The sequence below is a fragment of the Uloborus diversus genome, chromosome 1, assembly GCF_026930045.1.
Source record: "Uloborus diversus isolate 005 chromosome 1, Udiv.v.3.1, whole genome shotgun sequence".
In the NCBI taxonomy this organism is placed as follows: domain Eukaryota; kingdom Metazoa; phylum Arthropoda; class Arachnida; order Araneae; family Uloboridae; genus Uloborus; species Uloborus diversus.
In genome coordinates this window covers 220,796,189-220,809,160 of record NC_072731.1, presented here as the reverse complement: position 1 = coordinate 220,809,160, position 12,972 = coordinate 220,796,189, and the positions used below count along the sequence as shown (strand labels likewise).

Genomic DNA, 12,972 nt, shown 5'->3' with positions numbered 1-12,972 from the left:
TAAAAAATGGCGTAAGTATATAAATTACTATCAAATAAAGCCATTTTAGCACTAATTAATTTATGAAACATTTTAAACGCTATTTAAAAATAATTATTGACTAGACATAATATTTTTGGTCATTTTGGCTCAAAATAGCAAGAGTTTTCTTTATGAGGCTACATAATGCTTTGTACTTGTCTCTAAGAAATTCAAGAATCTCTGAAGACATATTAAGGATTCAACACTTTTTCAATGAAATCACGTTTATAAGAAGGAAGCTATGAAATATTGGGCATCATGGCATCACACAAGTGATTCAACAACTTCCAAGGAAGGCTGATCTTGAGCAATATGCTCAGAGTGAGATATCTCGGTAGTAGAAGTCTTATCAACGGCTTCGTAGCACACTGCGTTTCTCGACTTTTGCGGGAATAGAAGGGTGCAGTTAGTACAGTTGACACAATCGGTCTTTTCAGTTTCTTCTAATTTTTCCAGCTCTGGTCGAATGGCCTGATCAAGTTCCTCTTCCAAATCTGGTTCATTGCTTACTTCTGGTTCCTCATCTCTACTGGAGGAACTCGATTCGAGGTTATACATCCGCCTGGGAATAATTTGGTCACTCGATTTCGATGAAGATCTGCCACTGCTGTGGCTGTTGCCGGATTCTATGCGAACCACGTGACGACATCCGAGAGGTGGAGAAACTGTGAGATTCCTGCCATACTTTCTGCTGGGACTTGATGTACTTGGGGATCTTACCACTCTGTCTGCTTTTTCTGCCTCATTTGCCCATGTCATGGTGACGCCAACCTTCTCATTGTACTCAACAGCCATGCTCCGGGCTCTGGGAAGAACCATGTTGACGTTGTTATTGTTGACTGCTTTAACGGCAAAACTGGCGTGTGACCGCACAGAACTGTGGGAATTAGAATTTCTGTAAATGGCGCCAGCCTGTTGGCTTCGCTTCTCGAAGTCCTTCACAAAGCAGAAGCAGCAACAGCAAATACACCAAAGGGAGGGAGGTCCAGCGCAGAGTTTGTCACGGAATGCTACCCGAAAGCGTTTTGACATCACACTGTAGAGGATTGGGTTGATGGTCGAGTTGAAATAATAGAAACAACCTGCAAAAAATTTGAAATGAATTTATTCCTATCACATGTTACAACAATGAAATTATTTCTGTTATTTTGCATTGGGAGACCATTATGCACAATTGATTCTTAGACTATTTTCCTTTTAGTTAATATCAGACGCTAAACAAATTGCTTTTTTTCGTAGAACATCCACACTCACACACTCAGAAACATATGCAAGAATTTTAAAAATCTCACAAACAGCAAGTTTTAGCGGAAAAAAAAAAGCTTGAAGTTCAAACACCGTGGTGGTTGGTGTTCGCAAAAGGTAGAGGATATTGCAAATGACACCATGTCAGAGTCTTCAATTTCCGTAGTTATGAAAAATATGTTCGAAAAGCAAGTCTTGAACTTCAGCTGCCATGATGCGAATGGACATTGTGGACGATTTTAAGAAAATATTTACACCAGCGTCCATATTGCCCACCATACTCCAAACTATTATTTTAAGTATGGAGAGAATCGAACTTTAGATTGATGTAGACCGTATGAAAAATTGTACGCATATTGAGCATTTGAGAAAAAAATAGTTTGTCTATCTTCAGTTTGGTGTATGATTTGTTGTAGATATTCTAAATTAAATTATAATGTACCATTGAACTAGGCCACTATTTTATGTATACCCTGTATAATATATGATGGAAGTTGGTTAAAGCTCTAAGAAGTGGCATTTTCTAACATGTTGTGAGATCAATCTCTCTTGTTAGAAATATTAATGACAATAAGTAGTTCTTTTTAGTTTGTTTTTACTTACCAGCAAAAGTGAACAAATTTTGATTAATGTGTCTCAATGTATCTGTCCATTGCCCGTACAGCGAAACGTAAAGGAACAGGAGTCGTTGAGCGTGGAATGGGGCCCAACAGACAAAGAAGGCTATCACTACAGCAACTGTAAAAGAAAAATAAAAACATTTAACAAATCATAATTATTCAATATTGTAGAGATACTTCTGGTTTATTCTACTAGACAATGGCATAGATATTCACGTCATCCTTTTTTAAAGACTTTGGCAAGAAGTTGAAAATGTATGACATAATTATAAGTCAAGTACACTTTATGATTAAGCATTGAAAAGACTCGGAAAAGACGTATGTAAGCGAAAAGACGTAAGCGTGTATGTAAAACCGCAGGGACTTTTTTGCACTGCTCCAATGTACGACTTTCAACCCTTAAGACCGATGTTAAATATCGTAAATATTTCTTTTTTAGTTAAATTGTTTAAATATTAGCAACCGATCTACTTAACTTTTCACTCTGACTTTAGTTTTGATTGTTTGTCTTAAATCAACTGTTGAGGAAATTTATAAATTTTCCTTTTAATTTATTTTCCCTTAGAACTACCTCTCCGTTTTATGAACAAATATTAACATCGTTAATGGTGATTTGAATGATTTTTCTCTTATTTTTGCCGTTTCAAAATTAAATGTTACACATTTATTGCAATCATTTTATCTTTAACAGGCAACATACATGTATTCTTTACATGTTGTTTAAAGATTTACCAGAAGCTTTGGTTAAAATGTTTTTAACACTAAGAATGTCTCACTAGTTAGTGATTTAGTAAAAGTAAAAACATTTTTTTTCTTAGTGTCATTCTTGTATACATAGTGGAAGTACTTTAATTCGTTCTTGAAAGCTTAGTGATAGAGTCAAACTAAAAAGTTCCAGCACATAATATAATTTTACCATCATTGGTCTACCTAATGAACCACATAATCTAAATTATTTGGTTTTTTCTTTTTGTCTGTTTCTAGCACAAAATAACTGTTGCAATCAAATGGAACAAAATTGCTGTGATAAGTAAATTGATTTTTTTTTGTTGCTTTTCTGCTTTGTTGCATTTTTATGCATTAGCACTTCCTCAATGAATTATTTTTTTATTTTTCCCATTTTCTAAGGCATTTAATTGTATTTTTGATTGTTTCTATTGCATTTTCTGATTGACTACATATTTTTTTGTAAAAAATAGTGTTATTCCAAACTGCAAATCCCTTTAGGTAACTTTCAAGAACAAATATAAGCAGCTGTATCATTGCATCTTTGGCAGAAGATAATTCTGATATTTCGCCTTAAAAACGGAAGAAGGTGAGTGCACTAAGGGAATGCTGGGGAGAGCGGGAAACAAATGTTTACCAGCACTAGCGCAGCCAGAATTTCTTTTCCTGGAGAGCTTAGAGATAACAGTGCTCACCATGTATATAAACTATACACTACTGGTCAAAAGTATTGCAAGTTTGAGAAACGTATCATTTTTCAAGATAAGTCGCAAAAATAGTTATTTTGAAATTAAGCAAAGTTTTTAAATGGCAAATGTAGAAAATAAGTTTAAGGAAACAATAAGTGAAGTTTGGTACCATGAAGTTGCGAAAGAAGTGTCGCTAAACCTTGTGGATTCCATGCCTGAAAACCATTGCAAATTAAATGAGACGCGGCCCAAAAATATGTCCTTCGGTTCGGTTGCACTCATTATTATTTTTTCTGCTCAGATAATTTAGAAATTGTACTTTTATTTCTCTTTATTTGAAAGGATCTAAAACCGATTCCAATTTATGATAACCTGAACATATTTTTTAAATGTTATATTATTTAACTTTATCATGTCTTGTTTTTAAATTAATTTAACATTTTGCCATAAAAATGAATCAGATAAATCGGAAAAAAACGGTAGTCTCATGTTTGAAAAAGTGTTAAATTTCTCAAACTTGCAACAATTTTGTCCAGTGCTATAAAATACCGAATAAGAATTGGAAATACATATATTAGAGTCAAGGGCTAGAGTCCAAACTCTTCAGCGAAACGTCTCCTCGCTGTTTCACGGTTCTCTTGATATTAATTAAGGCATTGAGAAGCAAAGGGAGGTAAGTTGTAATTTGCAATAACCAAAATTTGAGCACAGCTACTGCCCTTGATAATAGTCCTGATGACGGGTGCTGCAATGGAACGTAATTTAGAGAAGCTCCTGTATGATTCGAACTTTGGTCTCGTTTCATTCGGATTTTTTTTTTTTTTTTTTATCCATCACTCTCTTGTTTCTCACTGCATCAATGGGGTCGTTTCCAAAATTTTAAAAGTATTTTTTTTTTGAAAGGACATGCTTTAAAACATAGGATCTGACCATTTTTTAAATAATTTGTTTAAGTGTAATATTTAAAAAAAAAATCACTTAAATCGGCGCGCTTTCAATGTTTATGCTTCTGTCCGATGACATCACAAATGATGAAATGCCATTCTGTGCTGCCATTTTCACAGAGAAAAATATTTAATTCGCATCTTTACTCACGTGTATTGTCAACGATATGGTTGATAGCAAGCATAGAGAACAATTTTAATTCGCTTCCTAAATATCATTACGTGGAATCGTGGTAGAAAGATGCGGCAAAGTGCGTCATTTGTGACGTCATCAAGACCACGCCTTGCTTCAAAAATCGGACATTAAAAAAAAATTAATTAAAAAATAACTGTTGGGAAAATGAAAGTATTTTCTGGGTCCATGCTTTTTTTTTTTTTTTTGCTTATTCTATCAATTTCAGTGACAAAAAGTACTCTTTTGACTGAAGGAAACAACCCCATTGTAGCATTGTAGTACTTTTCTTTAAAGAAGATATTTGAAGAAAGTTTACCCACGTACAGCCATGATTGTTTGTATCTTGATTCTGCAAAAAATACTTTATAAGGTTTGTTGGGAAAATGTGAACTCAGGCGTTTAGTGCATTATTTTCAAAAATTCAAGAGCTTTTTCTTTTTCACTTTATTGAACTTTTTCTATAGTTATTGATATTTTCTTGGGTCATAAACTCTTCCATGTCCTCGTGAAAACCGATGGAGTACATTCAAAAGATATTTCCAAAGCTTACCAAACTTCCAATCAATTCTGAAAGAGTATTACATCATCACCATCACTATTATTGAAAAAGGAATTAAAAGTGTAGTTCTGATTCAGAATGATCGATATTTTGTTTCATTTGCCAAAAATCTAAATTGAAATATGATGGCTTAGAGAAAGAAGAAAATAATAATGCTACTAATCAAAACATAAACCTTTAATTTCAAATGGAAACTTTATAGATTTGAATAAATCAGATTTCTTACATTAATTAAAAGTTTTGTCACAGCTGAATCAGATCGAAAGAATGTTGCGTTTCAAATTGAGCACCTAGTTAATTATGTGAATCCAATGTTGAAGCTTGGACGATCTTATCAAATTATTCATGCATTTCAAGATCCAATATTACGTAGCCCTACTTCTCTTGCACGGCGAATGTAAGGTTAATTTATGGTGAAATTCCTTCCAACCAGTAAAGAGCGAATGACGAGCTGCGAAGAATTTCGAGCGCTGAAGGAATTCCCGCTTCACTGATGCAAGAACCTCCAAATGATTTTCCGAAAGCGTTAGCATCATTTGGATTTCAACGCCGGTAAAAGCACTTAATTGTTTAATATACACGCTGCCAATGTGAATTTTTTTTTTTGCTTGCACTGTTAAAAATTCAGGTAACTTTTATGGTAAATACTACTGTAAAATAGACTGTTTACAGCGCAGAAAAAAGTTACAGTAAATAAATAAACGATTAGCAGCTCCAATTGATACACCACGTGATTTACAGTGCGAAGTACATACTAGCGTATTTACTTTAATCGATGTCTCTCAACGGGGTATGGTGGTCAGCAAAGCCGCCTGCCAATACGAGGGGCCCGTGATCGAACCTGTGCTGATCGCATTTTGCGTTTTTTAAATTCTCGTTTATTCTACCGTAAAATTTTACAGTAAAATAGGATTTAATGGTAAAAGTTACTGGCCACATAAATGCCAGTAACTTTTACCGTAAAATTACAAGATTTTTTTTAACAGTGCAGTTTATCTGTATGTTTTCAAGCAAGTATCAATACAGTGAAACCTGTGTAAGTTAACCACTTTAGAGGTGCACTACTTTAGTGATCAACTTAAACAGGTGGTCGACTTACAAAGGTTGATTTACATGATAAGGGCTAGTTACGTGCTTGAAAAAAGCGGTCAACTTAGAAAGGTGGTCAACTTACAAATGTGATCAACTTCACAGGTTTTACTTTGCTTCCGAATGAGAAAAAGAATTTCTTCTTAAGGTGTTATACTTGTCTTCCTGAACGAAAATATGCTGCTTTCAATATTTTGTTTACTGGATTTTTTTCTGACTTCCGAACCACTTCATTAGAGGGTCTTTGTTGGCAGAGGTGTGTGGCACGCTCTTATAAATTTTTTTCATTATAAATTTCTAAAATGAACTGTTGGGAACAAGTCTGCTGAAACAATACTGTAGTAGTGCTTTTCTTGAAAAGAATTCGTCAATTTTACTATCATTTCCTTGTGTACGTCACCAAATAGCTTATTGAACTATGAAGCATTTTGATTTCATATCAAGTAGTTTGAGAATGTAGGTGCCATATTTTTTTGTCACTTGTCAAGAGTTTAAGCTTTTTTGTCAGTGAAAACTACGGCTGTGGAGTTGGAGACCGACGGATTTTCAGGGTCTGGTTACCACACAGGCTAACTTGGCCTGGGCCTGGGGCCCCATCTTCCAAAGGGGCCCAATTTTTTAAAAAGACTTATGCATAGCATTAAAACTAATACAAGCAAGGAACATTAGATGTATTTTTTTGAAAAATATTGAGTTATTAATTGGAAAAAAATCTTTTATGATAGAGATTTTTTATAAATTCTGCCAGTAACAGATTTATCTTGTTGCAATTACTAGGTGCCTCTACGATCAAAAGGGCCCTGAAGGGGATCCATAAATGTGGAAAATGCATGATAAAAAATTAGCACAAATCTGTGATAGACAAAGATACCTCCAAAAATGCGTTCCGATGGACCCTCAAACTTGTAAATCAGTCACTGCATTTTGTCATACAGTCTTCAGAGGGTCTCCAAATTATTATGGCCTTGGGCTTCACTTTTAGTTAGTCGGGCCCTGCTGATTCTGTGGTAAAAAAAGTTGGAATCGGAGTCGCTCTCTCAAAGATCGCAACCTTAAGAGTGCTTACGGGGTTGGAGTCGGACTGATTTTGACACAAAAGAGTCGGAGTCCGAGTCGAGAATCGAAGGTTGAAAATCTTGAAAGTCGGAGCTGGAGTCGGCCTTTCGACTCCGTAACCCTGGTGCCCATTAGTGAAGTGAACAAGATTAGTTGTCAAGCTGAATTTTACTTCCAACAACTGTAGTTTTCTTTACATCTGAAAGGTCTTACATCTGAAAAGATTGTCTTACTGATTAATTATTGATTTAGTAAGTAAGTAAATTTTAAAATGTTCTTTTTGTACAGTGAAAATGTTTAACTTTAAAGTTTGTTTGACTTGTTTTTTGAAAACTTTGTTGTAGAATCACGAACAACAACAACAACAAAAAAAAAAGGTGTCAAACACACGGTATAACCGCCATTGTTGAATCTAAAAAACTATTCGTTTTTCCTTTTTAACTATTTCAAGAGCAAATTTCTAAACGGAACAAAATCATTTTAATCACTGAGTGGAAATCAATCCCCAAAAGTTGATGATGCGATTTTAAAACATATTTTAGCTTTTCTACTTCACGAATTTTTATGAGTTTTTAAATTCCTAACTTATTTAAACTATAACGTAGCTTTTACTCATCCTTTCTTTTACACTTACATTTAGTTTCGCAATAGTTTCTCAACTTTTATTTCCACACTTAAAAATAATATACAAGAGATTTAAAAAAAGTTTTCTTAACATTAAAAACGTGCTGATACCCTGTAAGGTGTTCATTATATGAGGGTAATTTAAGTTTCTGTGACTCAATTTACGAATTAATTACTAACGAGGTGTTTCGTTGAAGTTTCTTTAACCCTAGTACAATGGGTCCGCATTCAATTTTGTTGAAAGTTTTTTAAAAAAAGTACTGCATTATTTGATCAGTGCGTATGTGGATTCTAATTAAAGAAAAACTTGTAGCATAGGTAAACTAATAAAGCGACTCAAACAATAGTTTACACATCACTTACAAACGTTTCCGAAAATTAATAAAGTTTCGGCATTATATGTTGCGTGCGCATGTGCATTCTAATTAAAGAAAAGCTCCCAGCGTAGGTAAAATAATATATTCCCTATCAACAGTTTATACATTATTTCCAACGATCCTGAAAATTAAATAATAAAGTTAATTAAATAAATAAATAATAAAGTTACAGTATTGTATGTTTCGTGTATAAGAAAAGCTTGTACCCAACGCCATATAACGCAGACTGTAAGCAACAACTCAACACATCATTTCCAATGTTCAAGAAAATGAATTATGTTTGTTTAAGATCTTTTTATACTGTAGGTTTAGAAAACCAACGTTTTAAACGCAAAAAAAAAAAAAAAGAAAAAGAAAGCTTTGTAAATGCTTAGCTGATTTACTTGAAAGCCAGCGCTAATACATCTCGAAAGAACATACATTTTCTTTAATGAATGCAACCACTTTTGTTTCGAAACGATAAGCAAAAATCGTTTGCTAAAGAATCAATTCTAAATCATGCAGTGAAGCAAAACAGAAAAAAAAAAAAAGCACACAGCTTACGCACAGCTAATTTTCTAGAACATTTAGCGAAATTAATATAGACTCCACTGAAAATATAATCCCGGGAAATTAGAACGCACGTAACTAATATTAGGAAGTGAATGCATGCAAATAATGCTTAAAAAAGACAGTATTTTGCATTTCATAGAAAGATTAAATAAATGTTAGAGTTCAGTGACATGTTTCTCCGCATCTTCTCCCCATGAAAATGGGAAATTCATTGCGCAACATAGTTCTATCTAATACAGGACTAGAAGATAAGGGAAAGGAATTCCCAAAGCTGGGAGAAAATATTTTCGCTTTAATGAGGCTAGACTTACGAATGGCTTCCAAAAGCGTTAATCATGAAGCTGTTCACTGAACTAAACGCGATTCAAGAGAGAGAGTAATGGGAAAAGCCGTCCACATTTATTTAACCCTTTACTGGATTGCATTTTGAAATGTTATCTGTTGAGATATGTAGGAATTTTACGCTTTAAAATAATAGCGTAAAAAGAAACGAGCTGATGTGTGCATCACATGACTTCCTTTTACTCCAATTTAATGTAATTTCCCCATTATTGGCATTTTTAATGTGATTCAATAGTTTACTCTCTAAATATCACCAACAATGGCCAAATTGAAACTAGATTTAAAAAAAAAATCGCAATAAAATACTGGCGATATATCGCCAAGTGTCCGCCAAATTATAACACCACTTAAGTTTACATTGAAATTAACAATGATTTCCCCCAAAAGGGGCAAAAGACTCCTTTAGAAACACCCGAATGCAACCAAAAGGGGAGGTGCACAACTAGACCCCACTAGCAGTCTACGTACCAAATTTCAACTTTCTAGGACATACCGTTCTTGAGTTATGCGACATACATACGCACTGCTTACATACAGACGTCACGAGAAAACTTGTTGTAATTAACTCGTCAAAGTGGATATTTCGCGTGTCTATACGTTCTTAGGCACTTATCCACGTGCGGTCGAGTCGAAAAAAAAAAAAAAACTCAGCATTCATTCGGGGGTGAGTAAAATGGAAATTAAGGTCGATTTTTGAGTGAAAATTTTTTCGCGAATGCCTCCTTTTTTGTAAAAGGAAGTAAAAAAGGAAGTCAGAGAAGTCTTTAAAGCAGCTCTGATTAGAACAATGGGTATAAAATTCATTTGAAATTTGACATCTTGAGTTATCAAATTTTGTTTTTCACAATCGCGGATTGCGATTGGACCCATCTCGATGAGTTTCTTGTTTCTACAAATGGACTGGAATGGAAATGAAGATGAGATTCACATCCATTATATTACTACTGGTGATTTTCTAGATTAGAAAAAGCGAGGTACATCCATAAAAAAAAAAAGTCATTAGGATGAGGTGAAAAAGATCTGGATATTATGGCTCATTTGCACCCTTATTATAAAAATTAAATTTACAGTGCAAACCCTTATGGTATTTTTATTTCTTACCTATCATAAATGATAGGGATTAGCAATCTGGAAATTTTGTATTTAGAAGAAGCTTTGCTTTTTAAGTTCATTTATGTTGATGTTTTACCCGAAAAAAGGTTTTTTTCAAAACCCTTTTCAAAAGTGACTCTGCTTAAGTTCGGGCTTGAAAAACGCCGATTTGTCCTCTTGTCGTCAAGGTAATGAGTAATCAGAACAACATCAACTTTTGTCAAATGAGGGTAATAAGATCATTTCGAGATTGCTCAACAAAGCATTCACCAAAAAGTCGTACACTGACAAATAATGTTTATTGAAAAAAAAATAATAACAATGAGATTGATAAATAAATAATCCTTTTTTTTATTTGTCCCTTATCTCATACAGCTTTTTTCCCATTGGTACAATATTAGCTAAAGACATGTAGGTGGCGCTTACATCAAAAGTGTTACATAGCTCCTGTGAAAGAAAAAACCCCACAGTGGCACCACGGGAGGAGGGTGGGTTGTAGGTCAACCCCCCAGAGCCTATGGTTGTAAAACATTCTGCCAATTTTAATGTGACAGTTTATATCGATTTTAGAAGGGCTTAATTTACATGGGAGCTCACGGGAGCTAACCTTCTGCACTTCTTTTCAATTTTGAGGTAAATTTTTACATTTTTGCTGGAACCTAAGCTGTTTCAACATGAAGATATGTTCTGAAGCCTGCAGGACTAATGCTTTCTTATATTATAAATAAGACCCTGAATACAAAAACTGTTATGATCAACTCCTCATTCCCCTCCCCCTCCAGAAGATTTATTCTGGCTGCGCTTGTGCCTGGCGCAATGTTGAAAATTGTATAAACCTTCTCAGAACAGCGGAAAGTGCACACGTAGAAGAAAATTATTGTTGTGAAAAAACTTTTTGAGATAAGCATCAAAATAAAGAGCGAATTACGTTTAAAACTGAAGTGACTTCTTTTAAATGAATTTTCTTTAATAGCGCTAGACTTAGTTAACATCCTGTATATATTTTTTTCTTAGATGAGGTTTTAGCAACTAAAATATGGACTGTTGTTGACTTTTTTAGCATCAAAATTTTCAGATACATTCATATACTTATAGGAGTATGTTACAGTTAAAACTCAAAACCTGCCAATCTTGTAGGTCTGCAGAATAACTGATTTGCTCCATTAAAAGCAGGCTAATGCAAAAAGTTTAATACAGAAATCAAGAGTTTTAAGCATTTTGCCTATATACTGTGCACCTTTAGACTTCTGTATTGTTAAAGATTTTTAAAAATGTAACTTTGAAAAAAATATGTGAAATTCAAAGTGTCATCATTTTTTAAATTGCAATGATAAGTAAGCATAATTTCATCACATGTTTTAGAAATTTATTTGCTTGGTGTAAACATATTTTAAACCGTTTAATTCTTTGTAATATAGTTTGTTATTGAATATTAATTGATTTTATCAACAAATTTATTTATGGTTTGACTGCCATTAACTTGATTCTTTGACTTTTGATTCCTGACTTTTGATTTCGAAAAATAAAAAGATAACATCACTTAATGTAAACAATCATTGTTTTTTTTTAACGAAAAACGAAATTTTGCTCTTAAAGTAAACAGTTAACACGGTTAACCAGATTGGTCGTTGCTTAATTTTATTTTAAATCACATAAAATACAATTATAGCTTCTTTATTAGTTTATATTTAAAAGTAGTTTTAAAGTGTAATAAACTTCTTGGTGTTTCGTGTTACTTTTCCTACTAAAAAATCGCATTGTTTTTTTGGCGAAATTAAACTATCATTTTTTAAATTTTGTTAACTACAAAGTACAGTAAAATTATCATTGCACCCTTAGATAAAACATTTTCACGGCAAATGCTCACTTTTTTCAATTCGAAGCTTTCTAAATAACAATTTAAAAAAAAAATGTATTTGAGCATATTTGAAGAAAATAATAAGTATTTTCTAAATTGTGCAACCATTCTTCAAACATTACTCTGATTTCTAAAATGTACTTAAAAAAAAAATCTATATCTTTTTTTTTAAATCACGAACTAAACTTACAGTTTAATAACATTGTATTCTTCTGTCAGACATCCAGCATTAAATAATGTCGAAAGTGGCAACCAAGGACAATTACCGTAATGTTGACTTTGCGTGATGATGCCAGACTATTAATGGAAAAGAAATCTATTTCTTGTCAAACGGAAATATGATTCGGAAACTAGATTGTCTGCGTTTTGTTTTTGCTGTTTTCCTTAGCCTTCTGAATTAGTAGTTCTAGTTGAAGAAAAGGGACAGTACTACGCTGGAAAAGCGAGCTTTTCATCATTGCTTTTTCAGAATAATACACATTGCTTTAACTTTTGTGAAAAGACAGTCGCAAACAAGTAATTCAAATCAATCCTCTTTTGCATAAGCAACAGGTTTGTGAAGCAATTTACTAGGTTCCTTTACTTTTTTCTTTTTTCAGTGCTAATCTATATTAGCTACTAGTTGGTTTGGCACTCTTGGTTTCCTTAAGAGGTTTTCCACCTCCATCTTAGTCACTTCCTATGCCGGGCTGATTAGTGCTATTTAGCACGAAACTGCAGTCTTCGGCTGGAATGACTAAGCTGGCGGTGCATTTCATGTATGTTCCTTTACATTGGTAAAATTTTTATTCCAAAAACAAACGAAGCATTTTCTGAATTCTTTAAAATAAATATAAAGAATCCGTCAGTTCCAAAACGATGCATTAAGTTTGACCGCATGTTTTCAGCATCAGTTTTTCATGAAACTACGGAGTCAGGGTCAGAAGCTTTGAAATTCCAGGAGTTAGAGTCAGTCGTTTTCTCTTAGGGTCTGACCAAAGCCGGATTTAAGGGAGGGCAGGCG

General features: G+C 33.7%; 1 protein-coding gene across 1 annotated transcript in view; it reads right to left on the bottom strand.

The window, feature by feature from the left end:
- Positions 1–222: 222 nt before the first annotated feature.
- Positions 223–12,972, bottom strand: part of LOC129218825 (neuromedin-U receptor 2-like) — a 110,240-nt gene continuing 97,490 nt past the window's right edge. Inside the window, exons 3-4 of the mRNA XM_054853150.1 lie at positions 1,870–2,004; positions 223–1,103 (exon numbers count right to left, since the gene is read on the bottom strand). Coding sequence (XP_054709125.1) covers positions 286–1,103; positions 1,870–2,004 — 953 coding nt within the window. The 3' untranslated portion in view covers positions 223–285. The remainder of the gene's footprint in view (positions 1,104–1,869; positions 2,005–12,972) is intronic.